Source organism: Ursus maritimus, unplaced genomic scaffold (assembly GCF_017311325.1).
Source record: "Ursus maritimus isolate PB19 unplaced genomic scaffold, ASM1731132v1 scaffold_14, whole genome shotgun sequence".
Classification (NCBI taxonomy): Eukaryota; Metazoa; Chordata; class Mammalia; order Carnivora; family Ursidae; genus Ursus; species Ursus maritimus.
The window spans coordinates 7,412,536-7,430,745 of NW_024423786.1; the positions used below are offsets into that span (position 1 = coordinate 7,412,536).

General features: G+C 47.3%; 1 protein-coding gene across 1 annotated transcript in view; it reads right to left on the reverse strand.

Moving 5' to 3' along the window:
* SLC6A11 (solute carrier family 6 member 11) overlaps nucleotides 1-18,210 on the reverse strand; it is a 123,888-nt gene that overhangs the window by 26,498 nt on the left and 79,180 nt on the right. Inside the window, exon 7 of the mRNA XM_040628449.1 lies at nucleotides 3,368-3,471. Coding sequence (XP_040484383.1) covers nucleotides 3,368-3,471 — 104 coding nt within the window. The remainder of the gene's footprint in view (nucleotides 1-3,367; nucleotides 3,472-18,210) is intronic.

An 18,210-nucleotide genomic window follows, 5' to 3' on the forward strand; every position in this document is an offset into this window, starting at 1 on the left:
CTTCCTTGGGGATGAGTACATTTTCCTCCCCCATAGGCTTTGGGTTTAGCTGCATGACTTTCTTTGGCCACAGGATATTAGCAGATGTGACACAGATGAGGCTTGAGACATGCTTATGTGACTGAACTTGTCCTTTATGCCTTCTATGATTTGCTAGGAAAGGAACTTCCCCAGGGGAGCTGCTGTCCTTGCAGTCTGCACTCCACAATGTACATACATGAAGCAGACTTGAGCTTGCCCGCACCCTGGAGCCAAACCCCACCAATTCACAGCCTGCTAGAGAGCTTCCCCAGCTGGCCAGGAGCCTTGTGAGCAATAAAAACAAATGCTTGTCATGTCAAACCACTGAGTTCTTGGGGCTGTGTCTTATACAGCACTACTGTTACAGTGAGTGACTTATTACAGTTCTCTTTAAAGAACTCTTCTGGCACTATGGATAAGGGCTGGGCTGGCAGACCTGAAGACCTTATCTGCAAGCCTGATTTCTCTCCTCTCAAAGGGAAATGCAACTCAGCCCAGGTAAGGGGAGATTTATCCCCAAGGTTGGGGGAAAGCTGTTCCTCATGCCAATTTCCTGACCCTGCCTCATCAAACAGTGGGAAACAAGGTGGTCCTAGAGAGGAAAGTGCTTTTTCTATATCTTCTACATTCTGGAATTCTCCTGTATAATCTGAATCTGCCATGTGCCTAGTCCTGTGCTAGGGTTTCTTGAACACCGTGTCACTGAATCTCGAGGCTCAGGGAGGAGAGTCACATACTCAAGGTCTCAAGGGTTTCTATTGGTGAGGTTGGAATGTGCATCTATTTATCTCAGACACTAAAACCCATGCATTTTCCAGGAGCTGCACAAAAACAGTGCCCCCTAAGAACTAAGACTTTCAGATCCTGACTTGTGGACAATTATCTGTGGGCAGCCATGTGGTTGTTGAAAAACAAATATCCCTTATTACAAAGTCCCTATGTGTCCCCAGAGGCCTCCTGAGTGATTTCCTCACACCACAGAAGGACAGAAATGCACTGAGCAGACCTGAGGTCCCTTCCAGTCCTGTGTCCCACACCCTGGCCCTCAGAGCACCCACACCTTCAAGCAGAAGGGGCTTAGCAGCCTGTGTTCTGAAGTGAGGATTTGTCCCCGCCTGGTTTGTTGTATTCCTCATCCCTCTAATTCTTTCCTGCAGGGCACCTTCTAGGTGAAAAGCTTATGTAACAAGTGCTTTAAAGTTGGCAGGAGCTGAGCTGGGCTTTGAAGACCTCCAGAAGCTATTACACTGTCAGAAGAGAGGGTACTAATTTACTCCCTCTGAGTTGAGAAGACCTGCTTGCAGAACAATTTGGAAATGGAAATAAAATGGGTCTTTGGATTTTCCAATATCACCTAGGGGATTTGCTTTCTTCTGCCGCTGGGAGGGGAATAACCTGCCCACTGCATGGGATAGCAGAAGGGATCTCTGGCGGCCAGCATATTTTACACACGTTTGGTGGGGAAGACAGTCGGCTCTGCCCCAGGACGTGGCCTTACGAGAGGGCAGTCTTGGCCAAATTCTAGTCAGCTGCAGTTGTTGGGAAAGAAATGGTCATCCCTGTTAGTGAGGAACGGGGGTGCAGGAACCAGAAAGACTTGGATTCAAAACCATGTTCCCCCACTGGTCCTGTGAACATGAGCAAGCCACCTACTCTTGGGCCTCAGTTTCCTCATCTGTGTAACAGATGGCTCCTTCCTTGCTTCCTGACACATCCGTCAGCACTGTACTAGGCTTGAGGGATGGTGGGGAACAAGAAGACCCAGGCTGTGTCCTCACGGAACTGACAGCTGAGCCATGACCAAGTGATTTCTTCAGTGCCCTGCACGGAGGGCCCATGCTGACTGCTGGCTGCTGATGGAGTGACGGCCGTATGCAGATAGCATCCTTCTTTAACATCCCAAGGGGGTCACACTCAATGCAGACCAGAGGCCTGCTGTTCTGTTCTCCCTATCCCAGTGCCTTTCTCTTCCTGTCCACGGTGACTATTTTGTATTGCGGCTGACAGAGTGCTTTGTCTCTCATCCCCCAGAACTGCCTCCCCCGAATGCCTGGAAGGTAGAAAGGATCTTATGGACAACCTTGCATGGTCAACCACCTCTCCAGCATCCTTCTGGCCAGCCTTACCTAACACCTTTCTGCCCAAGGGCCCCAGGAACAACAGAACTTGCTGTCTAAAGGTACACTGGATTCCACAATGACTTTTCCTTATAGCATGCTAGACATGCCCACTGTCACTTCCTCGGTGCCTCAGTTTCCATAACTTACGAACTCTGCAGACTGAGGCTGTGTCATTCCTGTATGTATCTCCTATGGTACTGATTCTGGTGTCTCACACTCAGCAGACACACAACACACATAGTTTTAGCAAATGCGTTAATAAAGTGATCGCGAAGCTAGCTTTCAGAGAGATGTGCCAGAGTCCTGGCATGGAAACCGGGAGACCTCAGCCAGAGTCCAGGCTCTACTGCGTGTAGCTGGGGATAATGTGGGAGGAACTTTATCATTGCTAAAAGTTCTTTCAAATGCATGATCTCACTTGAGCCACACAACAACCAAGTTGTGTGGTTATTAGGTACAAGTCCCCTGGAGAGCTACCTACTATGACCAGGCACCAGATTCAGGGGTGAAGAGACCTCAGCAAACAGACCACTGGCCTAGAGCTAGAATCCAGGGTGCCAATTTCACTTCTACCACGCACTGCTATGCTAGGTGACCTTGGGTGGGTTCCTGGCCCTCAGTGGGTCTCAGCCTCACAGGAGAAATCAGTCTACAGGCATGAGAGGCCAGGCAGCCAGGGTGAGACAGCCTGGGGCTCACCTCCCAACTTGGGCACTTCCCTTCCCAGTGCTGGGTGTGGCCCAGCAGGAGGCCAGAGAGGAAGGCTGAGGGGCAAGATGGGGGACTGGCCACTCCAGATGGGAGAGGAGAGGACCCTACCATCAAGTGAGAAGGGGCAGGAAGCAGGTTTCTGAACAGAAGGAAGAAGGACAAAGCCCTCACTGTCAGAAGACCCGGGTTCAAGCCCTGGTTTTGCCCACTAACTAGCTATGTGACCGTAGGCAAGTCACATATCTGCCCTGGGATAAATTTTTGCCTTATAGGGTGGGATAGAGGCCTGAATAAGATTCCTGGAGGGATTTGCTTTCAGCTTGCAACGCACTCTGATCACATTCGTTATTTTCCCAGCTCTTCGGGTGGCCCGCTCTTTGACCCTGGGGCAGGGAGAGGCTAAGAAACAAGCCATCTGTCTTGTCCTGGCTCTACATGGCAGGAAGACAAACGTGAACCAGTCTGGCAGCACGGAGAGGTTTGGTGGAGATCTGGCAGGGCTGTGAAATGCTCACCTGTAGCAGTTGTTGTTATAATTGTTATAACTTCCCAGAGCAGTCAGACAACCCAGGCAGATGGCATAGGAGAAAAAGATCTGCGTCCCAGCATCTACCCAGACCTGCAGGAGGGCACAAAGAAGTCAGCATAAAGAGAAGTCAGGTGAGGGGCGGCCCCATTCTCTGAAATTCCCCACCCACATCTTAACCTCCAAAAAGTCTAAAAGCAATAATCAAACTTCCTAACCTTCTCAGGAACATGTTTTAGGAGTTCTATTATTGGGGACTGCTTCATTAAATATAAGTGTCCTTAATTCCAGAATTTTCCAGAGGTTATGGATAACAGTTCACTGAACAGCAAGAATTTGGATGTTTAGGTCCCTGCTCCAGCTATGTGACCTTGGAAAAGCTACTTAACCTCTCCGAGGCTTAGTCTCCTCATCTGCAAACTGGGGAATGAACTTCCCTCTCAGGACTGTTAAGAGGATTCATGTAATATGGAATGGAAGCTCCCGGGACCCAGCTCCTAAGCTAAGTCATATTTAAGCCAGAATGAGTGACTGCTTATCTTTGTGATTAAGAATACCATGAGTAAACTGTCATAGGATTCAGCCCATGGGAAAATATTTGCATAGCTGATCTGAGCATCAGAGGTGGCAGGCAAGGGATAGGAGAAGGCGGAGGCCCATCTGTATCTCTCACCTTTCAAAACAGATGCATTTTAGGCTTCCTATGTGGTACATAATGGAAACTACTTTCTTAGTCTCCAGATTCCTCTCTGACAAAAACTGCTGTTGACAGCATGACACACATACCAGGAGTTATGATGGCTTCTTTAGCACTTTTCCCTGGGCTCTCTCGGAGCTCAGCTCCAAGAAAAATCCAGAGCTAAAAGCCGGATGCAGCCGATAACATGGATGCTTGAGAATCAGGTGCCATCTAGAGAACAAGGCTTTGCACGGAATACAAATACTAGCTGACATTTATTGAGCACTTGTTACGTGCCAGGCACCGGTGCTGAGCCCTTTGTGCATTACGGCACTTGAATATTCACAGCAACCCTATGTGCTAAGTGCTATTATTAGGCCCCTTTTACAGCTCAGGAAACAGGAACAGAGAAGTTGAAAAAACATTCAAGACCACACAGCAGGGAGTGGCAAAGGCAAGTCCGTGGAGACTGGCCTCTAGAGATACATGCTTAACCAATCCCAGAATTTCAGAAGTCCTCTAAGGTAATCTCCCACCCAACACAAGACTCTCTTCTGACTACTCCCAACAGAATCATTCCTGTTTGATTACTGCTAGTGACAAGAAACTCACTATATCCTGATGTGGCCCTTTCTTCTTTAGAGAGCTCTGACCATTAGAACATTTCTGAAAATGAGAGGAAATCCCCCTTCCTGAAGGTGTTCCTACTTCTGGGGCCATCCAGACCACCTCTTCCTCTTCCGTGCGGTAGCACTTCAGAGATTTGGAGAACGCACCAGTGCCCCTTGGATCCTAGAACTGTTCCTTCTCCAGGCAAAATAACTCTATTTCCTCTCGCAGGGATTTGATTACAACAGTACAGGTCACTCCACCCTGGCTTTGCTTGAGTTTGTTAAATCATTCAATAAATACTTTTTAAAATTGAAGATCATAATGCTGCTTCTCAACCTAAGAAATGAATACATTTTTCCCCTCACTGGAGTGCTTGGAACTGAATGAGGAACCTAAGGAGAGCTCTAGTGTGAAGAGTGTGTGTGTGTGTGTGTGTGTGTGTGTGTGTGTGTAGAGCAGGGATGCCAGCAGATCAGGGGGATTGAGACATGGGGAGGAGGAAATGGAAAGATGGAATATAAAAAAAGCTTTTTCAAGAAGTTTTGCCACAAAGGGGAGTTGGGAGATAGGTAGTGGAAGGGTAATTTAGGGAGAAATTTTGTTTAAATGGTAGAAACTCAAGGATGTTTAAATGTTGATAGGAAGGGTCCAGTGCAGATAAAAGCGTTAAAGATGCAGGAGAGAAATGGATGCATTTTCAAGTCCTCCCACTCTGACTTGGTTTCCCCATTTGCTACCTCAGTGGATTCTCTTCACCCCAATACAGGGTAGTGACCTATACCAGGTATTCAAATCCCCAAGGGGAAGAAAACAGAGGTATTTTGCCTGGAGAAGGGAAGAATTTTAGTGTCCAAGGGTGCTCTCTCTAAACCTCTAATCTAAGACCAGTAGTAAATCATATGGAGAGTAAAACGCAGCACAGCTTCTGCCCCAGGAAACAGAAGACCAGATCTCAGGAGCCACCCACCAGGTCGCTTGGCCCTCAACGGAGCACTGCTCCTCAAGTCCCTCACTCTTGCTGGAAATGCCTCTGCAAATTAAATATCCCTCCTCCCAGACCCCTCACTGTCTTCCGCCTGAGTGTGCAGGCCGGAGTGAGAAAAGCCATCAGACTTGTGGGAAATCTGGCTTCTCCATGTGGCTAGGCCCCATGGCAACTGGTTCCTCTCCACCCAAACCATGGTAAATAAGTGCTCTGTGACTTTGAAAACACCAGAGAGCTTTGTAGCCACACATCCCAAAGTTGGGACCCCTGACGAATGATTTTCATTTGTGGGACTTTTCCTTGCAGTCTGCTCATTGAGCACATCGACGCTGAAACAGACATCTGCTGTTTTTGCCCACCCAGCATCCCTCTCCCCTTTTCAGGTAGCAGTGCCCTAATTTTCCTTTGGGAAAGCACCTCTTCTCCACGGGGAGGTAGCTTCAGGGGCGGTCACATGACCCAGGCCTGGCCAACCAAAGCATTTCTCTTGGTCACAGTGATTGGTTCAGGGATGAGCATATGATGCAAGCCAAGCCAATGAGACAACCTGGGACTTCTACTGGAGCTACTGAAAACGGAACACATTTTTTCTCCTGGAGATGCTGAGCTTGGGATCATCACTGACCATGAGGAAAGAGCCTGTCTGAGAACAAAACCAATGCAGAGGAAAGCAGAGTCTAGAACAAAGAAAGACTGATATTCGTGTAATGATTTGAGTACCTGGGTCAAGCCATACCTGAAATGAAACCTGCCCTAAAACACTTCAATTTCAGAGGACTATAAATTCCTCTTTAAAAAAAAAAAGAGTTTATTTATTTGACAGAGAGAAAGAGAGAGTGTGTCCAAGTAGGGGGAGCAGCAGGCAGAGAAGAGGGAGAAGCAGGCTCTCCACTGAGCAGGGAGCCTGATGCAAGGCTTGATCCCAGGACCCTGGGATCATGACCTGAGCTGAAGGCAGACACTTAACCAACTGAGCCATCCAGGCACCCCAACCTCTTTTTCTTAAGTCAACTTGAATTGGATTGCTGTCACTTCAAACTCAAAGAATTCTGACTAACAGCAACACTAAATTCTTAGAAAAACCCAGGGGCTGTAAGCTGAAATCCCTCAATCCATCCTGAATTACTAATGAACCAGCACTTATTGAGTGCCTTCTGCATGAAGAACCCTGTGTCAGAATCTGAAAGAAGTACTATACAATTGTAGATATCACTGCATGTCTGTCTCTCGGTGAAACATTCAGAGAACAAGGGAGCTAGTACCTAGGAGTGGTTGATGAAGGGGGCAATTAACGTGTGCTAGGGCAATCAGAGAAGGGGCTGTCTGGATGGAGGCACACCTTTAAAGACTGGAGAAAGGATGAGAGAGGACATCTTGGGTCTGGAGGTTCATGTGTGAGGGGGATATGTTCTCAAATGATTTTCCCTTTTGTTCTCCTACCACTATGGTAAAAAGCCTGTCACTGTTTTTCTGATGGCTAGTATTAAATCAATACTTTTATACAATACCTTTAGTCCTCCTCCTTTGTGACACTGGGGGTTGGTTCCCAACTATGAGGAATACAGAAATTAGCCACTAGTCTCAGTTTCTTCTCCTTCCCTTTCCTCTAGCATCTAATTAGAAGAATATTCATTTGTTTGCAGTTGATATGTAAAGGCAATATGTGAATTTATTCTATTTTTCATATACACACTCCATTCTTTCCTAATTTTTAAAACTTATCTGTATCTGCATGATCAGAATGTACGATTATATTATCTCTTTGACAGCCACTGTTTAGCGTGAGTTCTACAGGTGACTATAAATTTAATGCTCCCTCCCAGCCCTTATGTTAAAACCTCTCCAGTCATTTTGGTTGCCTGTAGCTTGTTCTCTAGTAAGTTCTTAGGCAAGGCTCATGGGAAATAATTCCTGGTTTCTTGCATGTTCATAATAGTTGACCAATGGCTTTCACACTTGAACATCAGTATGGCTGTACATAATGTCCTTGGCTCTCTTTTTCTTTTCCCGAGTATCTTAAATTTACCTTGCTTAGTTGTGCCCTGGCGCTGAGTGCTGATGTAGGAAAGTCTGATAATTCTTACTCACTTCCTCTTTTTGTCTGAATGACCAACAGGTTTTTTTCTTTTCTCTTTAATATTTGGTTGTTTTGATTAGAATAGCTCTTAATGTTGATCAATCTGGGTTTATTTTCCCAGGCTGGTGGTGTACTTCTTCCAAGATATAATTCAAGTCTTCTCTTTAATTTCAGGGGGGGGGGAATCCCTAAATTATTGTTTTAGGTATTTGTTCCCTACCCCCACTTTGCGCTTCTTCTTGGGGGACTCATTTGTCTGTTGAACCTTCCTTGTCTATCTTCTATATCATTTTTTCTTTCATTCTTTAAATAATCTCCTTTCTGACTGTATTTTTTATTTTCCTTCTTTCCACCCCCTGTTTACCTTATGATATTACCCATGGTGTCTATTCACCTCTTTATTCCTTCTATCTAGTTATTCCTCCGGAAATGTTCTGCCTTTCTTAAGCTGTCCTTTGGTCAGCTTTATTTTCAAATCTTTTTGTCTCACAATTTCACCTATGCTATTATTTTATCACATCTGTTGGTTCTTCCTTTCTTTTAGCTTGTTTTGAAATATTACGTTTCAGTATTCAGTATGTTTTTGTGGTCCTGTCTGTGGAATGCATACATTATCTACAGGAATACTATTAGGCTCGGGATTCTTTTTCTTTTAATAGCTTTGTATGGGATCTGACATGATTCTTTTCCGTTGCTCATGTGTAGGTCAGACACACTTCCCTGTCCTTTTACAAGGAGGTGTTCTTGTGTGGAGGAGTGGGGATGACCCAGGGTAGATTTTCTAGCCCCCCAGTTCTACGGTTACCTCTTCTGTTAGTATAAAAAGTCTTGAAAACTAAGACTGTGCAGACAGTACATTCTGAAATTATTGTTCTTTGTTCCCTTCCCTCATTCCCCCATTCCCATCCAAAATTTCTCTTTTTGTTTCCTCTAGTGTCTCCATCCTGCCCAATCTGGATTCTGCTCCTAGTGGTTTCTCCCCATTGTGGGCTTCTCTCTGGAGCCTCACCTGCTTGGTCCCTAGAGTTCCCAGGTCTCAGACCTCTTCCTTAGCTTCTTGCATCTCTCCCACTTTCCCCTATGACTTGGGGCCCACATATATCCCTCCTAATTTTGGCTGACATTGTAAGATAGCTCTACCAAGCTTACCCTCCCAGAGTCCTCTCCTCCTAGGGATGAATACATGTTAGAGATTTCTGGATTTCCTGGCTCTCAACCTTCCAAATTCCCTTTGCCTTCATCATCGTTGCATCTCACAAAGTTGACATCATGCAGATGTTATTGGTATCAGTGTTTGGTTCCACCTGTTCACATTTTGTGCTTCATGGAATCACCTAATTATGCTGTAGATGTTTTTTTTTTTTTTTTGTTTTGTTTTGTTTTACTATCCTGGTTTTTCTCTTTGGGTGCAGAGATTCTGGAAAATTTTTTTAAAGTCCCCCCCCCCCCAGCTCGTTGCCATCCTGTCTCCTTGGTTCTCAAGAAATGTTCAGGGGACAGATGAAACAAGATTGGTGTTGACTAGAGGTAAGAAAAGAATACCCATGGTTGAGCAATTTGATAGATGGGGTGTAACGGAAGATGAGCTGTTTTTTTAAAGGGATGACGGAGGTATAAAGTAGGGAAATCGGGAAGTATAGTTTTGGACAAGGCAAGTTTGAGACATCCAAGTGATATGTGCAGGAGACAGGTACAAATTCAAGGGCTAAATATGGCAGCCTGGGCTGGAGATAGATTTGGAAGTCCTCAGAATTTCAGCAGTAACTTTACATCTCCTTAACTCTAGATCCAAACCTTTCTCCACTGGCTTTTTCTATTTTCCCATTTTGAAAACTCATGTTGATAAAACTTCTCTGCTTAGATACATGCTCTCTGGGCATTGAAGAACCAAGAACTTTCAGGGTTAGATTTCTTGAAAAAGTCTCATGAAGAAGCATGATATATCTTTGCATGGAGTCTGTATCATTAGATTCCTTAACATATTTGCATAACTGAGGTGTGTCTATGTTCTTAAACATATGCCTGTCACTACAAAAATGCAACAGGCTCCAGCTGTCAGCCTTCTTCCTCATCAGGGAAGGAATTAGTTAATTTACCAGGGAGCTGCTATATTTGTTAAGATAACTACTGCTGGGCTATGCAGGAATAAACAATAAACCCCCCAGATCTCAATGGCTTAGCACAACAAAAATTTATTTTTTTTATCAACAAAAAGCCAGACACAAATTGCGAAGGGGCTCTCTTTAACCCAGTGACTGAGCCTTATGAGACCTTCCACCCTACATGATACTTCTATGTCAACACACCCTCTAGCACAAGGAACAGAGCACTGGAGGTTTGCTTGGGAAGTTTTAAGAGCTAGACCTGGTTGTTGCGTGTATCACTTCTGCTCATATACAAGAACCAAGTAGCATGGTCCCAACCTAAAATCAAGGGAATCTGGGAAATGTAGTCTTCCTACTTACCCAAGAAGAGAAAAGGAAATGGTGATCTGGTTGGTGAACACACAGCATTAACTCTGCTACAGGCATTATCCCAAGTCTATTTCCCCACTTCTCTCTTCAACTAGGAATTCCATAAGTACCCAGAGATCAAACAAGATCATGGTGGCTACAGGAATAACTTGATAAAAGGGTAAAAGAGAGGCTAATAAAACAGACTGACATTCATGAATCCTTCCACCAGTTTGGTGAAACCTTAAGAAGTGGGAAACTTGAGTTAACATTTGTTGAAAACCTACCTTGTACTCAAGGCTTTCATGGACATGATCTCATCATTTACATAACCATCTCAGTACAATAAGTACTTGTTTCTCCATTTTTATAGAAGAGGAAATGAATCTATACAAGGTCAAACAACTAATCAGGGAGAGAATCAGGTTTGAACCCATAGCACTCTGGCTCCATGTTCTACAGAGAAAAGCTGGGGCCTCCTGGTGTGCTGAGTAGGCTTGGAGTCTCGGCTAGGTTTTAAACAGCTCTGTGGCTGTCCAGTCAAATAGGACAAAAGCAACCCCACCTCAATGAAAGGAAGACCAGGCAACTGAGCCCCATTGACCAGCATCTCCCAGGATGCTACAAAGGGGGCAGCTCAGTGGAGAAAGGGCTTCCTTTTCTCAACACAATCTGAAGGGAAAATAGTCTCCACAAAACAAACCCTAAGGAAGCTGGGTCAGTAGCTGAGAAACGGATCACTCCCCATGTTCTACAGCAATGAATGGGGGGCGTTCTGGCAGTGTGAACATGGGCGGTCCACATTCAGAGGTTTGGAGAACAGATTTGCATGGGAACAGGGGAGCAGAGCCCCTTAAGAGAGGTGGTCCCGCCCTCTAGCTCTGGGGCAACCTCATCCCTTTCAGGGTAACTGGTTCCTATGAGCTCTGGTGCACAGCAGGTGCAGAAAGCAATGCATCAGAGTGTACCCAGCCTTCCCAACTAGACTGCCGGGGCCCAGCACTGGGCTGCACAGAGTAGGTCCTCAATGATACTAGCTGGGAGGAGCAAGGAAGGATGGACAGACAAGGACAAATTCTTCCTTACCCACACTCAGAAGCCACATTGGCCATGACTGATGCTCAGTATTGGCTGCCCCAGTCCACATGGAGATCACTTCACAGTTTACAAAGCACCTGCTTATGTACTATGACCCACAGCTGCCTTGAGGTGGGCATGATTATCCCCAGGTTAGAGACACATACTTGCTCTCTCCCCACATGCCCACCTTGACCATACATGTAGAATGTCTTATCTCTTAGAAGTTTGGGAGGGAAAGCTTCATGTCTTTTTCTCACCTCTTGGGAAGAAAAGACTTACCGAACTCAGGCAGAATCAAGGAGAGGGTCCTTGTGCATATGCGGTTAGCATCTCCCTCTTTTTCTCTCACATGCAAAAGGTCAAAAAGATAATGCGTGTGGAACAGATATTCAACACAGTGCCTCGCTCCTGGAGGGCACTGAGGAAGTGCTCAGAAACCCAGCCGTGAGCTCTAACAGTAGGTGTTTAGTCAACATTCATCCCTCCCCAGGATATGCCAGCATTCAAAAATCTGGAAGAAAAAAAAAAGCCTCTTCCCTTTTTTCCCTACAACACACACACCTGGGTGTCCACCATGTGCTCCTGCCCTCAGGGGGCTCACATTCTAGCAGGAGGGACAGATCACACACCAATGCAGAGAAGCAGCAACACCACATCTGGTGGAGAGGAGCAAGCAGAGACTATGAGAGCTGAGGTTCCAGGGCAGCGGGGCCCAGGGCCCTGCTCAGTAAAGAGGCAGCTGCTGCCCTGGGAGGCTGACAGGGGACTGGAGCTGAAGGCCTCCTTTTCTGTGGTGTCTAGTGCAGCATGGGCTACAGGAAGAAGCTCCCCCTTGAAATGCGCTTTCAGGTCTACACACAGAGCCATCCATCAGCGCAGAGGGGCAGTGCCTCTGCACATCACCAAAGCTGATGCCAGCAGGCAGGCCTGCTATGTCCATGTCTGTGTCCTGGAGCTGGTGGTAGGTGTGGCACTGACACTCTGAGGTCTCTGACAAATGCAGCATTAAACCATCCTGCCACTAGTAACGGAAGGTGTGTGATGACAGTGATGCCAATAATCAGCATACCAGCTCATCTCTGCTAGTACCTAGGACATACCAGGCTGTTCTAAACATGTTACAAGTATTAGACTCACCGTTGAGCTATTATTGTCTCCTTTTTATAGATGACAAATCGAATGCCCAGTGAGGTGAAGTCATGTGTCCATCTAGCTTTGGAGAGATGTACACACTGGCTGCTGTGTGAGGAGTTAGCCTTAGGGACAAATGAACTTCTGGAACCTGGCCTGCCCTCTGGGAGACCATGCCAAGGGGGAATAAATTAAATAAGATAGTTTCTGTCAGATGCATGACTCCAAGCCTTGCTATGGCTTCGTGGAAAGGGTGTGAGCTTTGGGATCATGCAGACCCAGGTTGGAGCCCTGCTTGTCCACTCACCTACTGTACAACCCTGGGTAAGTTACTTCACCTCTCTGGACTTCAACTTCCTCATTTGTGAAAGATACAGTGAGTGTAAGGTACACAATGGGGTACCTTGTAAGATTCCCTTAATCTGATTTCTTTTCGGGGCTAACACTTCTCAACTATACCATGAAAACAAGCTCTTTTCCTACCATCCCACCCCCTCCAGACCAGGTGAACCAATAGATTTCTGAGCAGCACCAAATACTGCAGCCAACCATCACTACCACAGACTCACTTACTTTTAGGGCCTGGAACATGGACACGACAATGAGGGGCAGAAGGAGTCAACATCTCATCGCTCCCAGACTCCTTGCAGTCCCAATGTCAGGCCAAGAAGATACGTGAAAAACGCCAGACTCAACAATACATGCAGCGTTTGGCTTTTGGACCCAAGTAGCTAGGACAGGGCTTGGTGGCCCTCCTGGGGCTCACAACCCACAGCCCTTTGTTTCTTTAACATTTTCTTTTCATACAGGCAGCCACACACAGACACACAAACACACAAACACAACACAACTTTTGTAAGCGAAGTCTTCGACTGAGGCTAAAACATAACTTATATGGCCCGGCAGAAAATGGCTGAGTTAAGCTCTTTCTTTTCTCCTTTTATATTGGTAAAGATTCTCAAAAGATTAAAAGTAGGTTAGGAGAATAATACAACAGCTGTGTTTCCAGTGTGTACCTGACAACGGCTTTTGTAGAAGTGAATAATTACATGAAAATCACTTCCTTCCCACCTCTTTCTCAGCCCCCTCTGGGTTGCTAGGCGCCCTCACTCCTTCTTTCGGCTAATGCCACATACAGAAGCTGATGAATACAGTATGGCCATTATGAGGGAAGGGAGTCGGGAGGGAGAAGGATTCAAATGCTCCCTCCCTGGTGGATTCAACGGTGGGGAGAGGGCTTTGGGGGAGTCCACTCTGGATATATTTAAATGCTAATGTGCTGGGCAGGCAGGCAGGGCCAGTGGGAACAGTGGTGGGAAGGGGCAGAAGCTCTTGGCCTGGAAGCCCCACTGGAAATATGTTCTGCAGCCTCTAGCTCTGGAGCCAAGCACTTCCCTGGGCAGCCAGCCCTGGGGGCCGTCTGGGGCCCTGCCAATGGCCCTGCCAGTAAAGTGTCATTGGGCTGAAGGGTTGCACTGCGGGCGGTGAGGAGCCGTTCAGTTCTGCGGGGGGAGCCTGGGTGTGTAGGCTAACCCTGGTGGCCCTTTTTGTGTGGAGCAGGGAGCGGGGTCACTGTGGCTGGGTCTCTGCCCAGAGGCTGGACAGCCATGTCCCAGTCACAGAGCACTGAGGGAGTGGATGGGTGGCTGTTGGCACTGGGCTGATGGCAATGACCTCCATGCCTTATGTGGTAGAATCCTGAGGCCTGTGCATGTCTACCTCTTAATCCATCACATGAGACAACTGGGCCCCATTTTACCAAATGGCTAAACAGAAGAGGTTCTGAGCAGCAGAAAGCATGAGCAACGCCTGAAGATAGCACATCCCCTGCCCTGAGCTTGTCTCAGGGCTGTCCATGAACCCTCAGGGGGTTGCATTTTAGGCCAACAGTGTTCCTCTAGGGAAATGTAACTGGCATTTTGGGCAGAACAATTCACTGTGCAAAATGTCCTGTTCACTGGGGGGGGGGGGGGTTCAATTCACTGGCTTGCACTCTCTAAATGCTAGAGGTAGCCCCAGTCATCACCAAAACCAGAATCAGGCTCCCACGTGTTTCTAGGTGATGCTATCTGGCCCTGGTTGAGGACCACTGAGGCAGGAAGAATCTGAACTGGCATCAGTGGCGGGGCTGTAGAACCCACATCCTATCCCTGGGAGCATAAGGCCAGTGGCTTCAGGGCCAAATCGGACATCAGCTCCCAACCAAGCCCCAAAGTGGCACATTGTCCTGTGTCAGCTGAGCAAGCAGCCAAGATGAAGTCTCATCATCTCCTGCCATAATCACTTCTCTCCTCTAATAATCATGGAGCTGGTTCAAGGCAGAGCCAGGGAAAGGAAGGGCATGCCAGGATGCTCCACACCCTGGGAGAGCCAAGTGGTCACATACACTGCAGTCTAGAGAAAGGACTCCTTTGGGAGGAAAATGAAAAAGAAAACAGCCACAGTTGGTGAAGGCAGAGACAAAGAAGTAAGCACATTTAGTCACATCATCATATTCTTTATTGTCTGTCTCCTCCAACTAGAACAAAGGCTCAATGAAAGCGGGGACTTTCATTTATTTTTTCATTGATGCACCTCCAGCACTTCACACATTGCCTGGCACATGGTAAACACTCAAAAATACGTGCTGAAAGCCCACAGTTGCTTAGAGTCTCCAGAACATAGGAAGAGAGTACTCATGGCTCATGCAGAGTCCTAGCTACCAGGCCAGGTAGAGAATGTGCTAGACTGACAGGGTCAGGACACCTGGTTCCAATTCCAGGTTGCCCTGATAGTTCCTGTGTGTTCTCCCTAAAATTTTCTCTCCTGGCCTCAGTCTTCTAATCTGTAAAATAAGGAAACTGGATTGCAATGCAGATGATAAATTCGTGGCACACACATCCCACTCTAATTCCTGCCCATGGTAGACATTGCTAATCAATTTCACTCCATGCCTTCTCATGGCAGACATTGTTAATCCCACTCCAGTTCCTGCCCATGGTAGACACTGTTAATCAGTAGCACCCCCCCCCTTCCTCTCATGACAGATATTGCTAGTCATTCACAACACGTTCTTACCCTCTGTCCAGCTGTTGTAGAATTCTACCACCAGTCAGAGTTGGTAAGTGAGCTAAAACCTGTGAAAGATGGTCTTCTAGCCCTGACCCCCCAGGCTTATATAGCAAGCATGTGTTTTATATAGCAAGGTCAGTTGAGACTCATTTTTCTTGGGGTGTTTCAACCTTCCAGTCTTGAAAGCCCAGGAAGACACTGTGACACCCCAGAGTTCAAGGTCCTGCCCCACTCCAGGAACAAACTTCAAACACCGGAGCAGAGAGTCTTTATAAAGGGAAAAGGAGAATGATGTCCCACTCATGGAGATAGACATTTTCAACGGATTTTCAGCACTTGTCCCGGCCTGGAGGCTGGAAGGAAGTGGAGGGGTGTTCTAGTAGTGATACAAATGGTATCAGCAAAGGCCTAGGGGCAGGGAAAGAAAGATCTATGTGAAGCTGCCCAGCAGAAATGCTTCTAAGCTAAGCAAAGGACATAGAGAGGGGATAGAAGACACCTTCCTGGGCCCCATGGATTCACAGAGCTGGTGTTTCATTCATCACTGTATGTTTGGCTGGAAGCTGCTCTGACTTTGGGAAAATGCCTGTGGTAGCCGTAGGGATGATGAAGGAAGATGCTATTCACTCCCATGGGAAACACAATTCTGATAGTAAAAGGGAAAGCACTCAAATTCCTGTCCCGAAGAGGCTTCCTGGGGGTCCATGGTGGTGAGGGTGTGGGGACAGTCACAGCAGCAAAATAGTTTGTCTCTGGCTGAGAGCTTCAGCCCTAGGATGAGCTCCCTATAGCTAAGTAGTTGGGGGTATGGTGAGGAAATTCTTGCATTGCATTGAAAGTTAGGGTAGAAGTCTCTGAGGTTTTCTGCTGCTAAGAAGCTAACAGTCAATCCCCTCTGCAACACTTTCTGAGCGACACGGACTTGCCGAGGGTGGAGAATATGCACACAATCACGACCCCTACTCCCTGCTCAGGAGCTTGCAACCTAGCAAGTGAACAAGGGAAAAGGAAGTCAGACAAGCCCCTTCTCCAGTCTACAGTATCAGACAGATCTGGCTGAGTGCCAGCTCTGCTGGGTGACCTCAGGGAAGCCACTTCTTTGAGCCTCAGTTTCTTCATGGGTCCTGTGGGAAGAACAACAGTTCAGGGTGCTGGCTTTGTTCTGGACACAAAACAAGCAATGCATGTAGAGTACACACTGGCCCCTGGCTCACAGTAAATGCTGCAGCCAGCAGGAGGGGCTGAGGGGCCAGAGAGGGGTCATTACTTCTGGCTTGAGAAAGAGTCTTTGATGAGTCTGGGAAGCCAAGCAGGTGTGTCCCAGGAGGAGAAGCAGAAGAAAAGTCAGTTATTTTGGACTGGCCCTAGAGCCCTGGCCTTCTCTCCACCCCAGGGTGAGTGCTCCCAGGAGGGGGCAGGCCTAGTCCCAAGCTCATGCCTCCTCTCCCGGGCCCTGCAGACAAACCGCAGGGAACTGGGCTCTGCAGGCTTCACTCAGGACCTCTTCCTCTCCCTGGAACCGCGCCTGTGGGCAGCATCAGGGGTGAGAACAGAAGGGAAACCTGCCACCACCGTGTGGGCCTTTAACGAACCATGCAAGCTCCTTACATGGGCACCACATGGGGATGCAGACAACTTTCGCTCCTAAAAAAGGTGAGTGCATTCTTTTCTATTATCTCAGCAGCAGAAAACCAGGCTTTCAAATCTTCATGTGCCTCACTCTTTTCTTCATCGAGCTAGCTACTCCGATTTTCTCCATTTATAGATGCCCAGAGAGGCTGTGGAAGTGGCCCTTCATCACCTAGCCAGTAAGTGGAAGATTCAAATCCAGATCTGTCTGATCCCAAAGCCCTCCTTTGAATCCTTCCAGGAGACTGCCACCATCTCAACCAAGAGGAGAGTGCCCAGGATGACCAGCCTCATAGGCCCAATGTCCTGACATGCAGTGACCTGCCCACATCCATTCACATACTGTTCCCTCCACCTCCCTGCATCTTAATCAGCCTGGGTGCCTCAGTCGGTTAAGCATCTGCCTTTGGCTCAGATCATGATTCCAGGTCCAAGTCCCGTGTCTCAGGCTCCCTGCTCAGTGTGGAGCCTGCTTCTCCCCCACCCCCCGTTTGGGCTCTCTCTCTCGCACCCTTTCTCTCTCTCATAAATAAAATCTTAAAAAACAAAAACAAAATTTCACAGCCCCATGGCCACCTGATCCACACTGCTTCTCCTCTGCCCATCTGAATAGAGAGGTGAGAACTTTAAACAACACCAGATCCTTGGGAATCTTGGCACCCAGAGAGCTCAGGGCAGAGGCCAGAAGCAGGTCCAGGTGATGGAGTGAGTGAACCACCACACTGGCATGGCAGGCTGCCTTCCACCTGCAGACTGACCCCACCTTCCTGACCACAGCAAGGTCTTAGAGGGCGAGAACACAGGAGGGATGCCTAACCTCACATATGGGCTAACGGGAGACACCAACAGGCTGCCACAATACTCCCTCCCAAATGATACTCCATGACTGTGGCCTTGGCTCTGGACAAAGCTGCCATGAGTGAGGGGCTGACCTCATTCCTCATGCCTCCCTTAGCAACTTCTACAGGCACTGGCTTAGGGAACAAAACCAAGAATGATCATTTCAAAAATAAATCAAACATGAATGCTGAAGTGTTTAGGGGGTAAAGTGTGCTGATGTCTGCAACTTACTCTGAAATGTATCAAAAAATAAATGGATGGATGGATAGAAGGCTTAGAGAGGCCTGTGATGAAG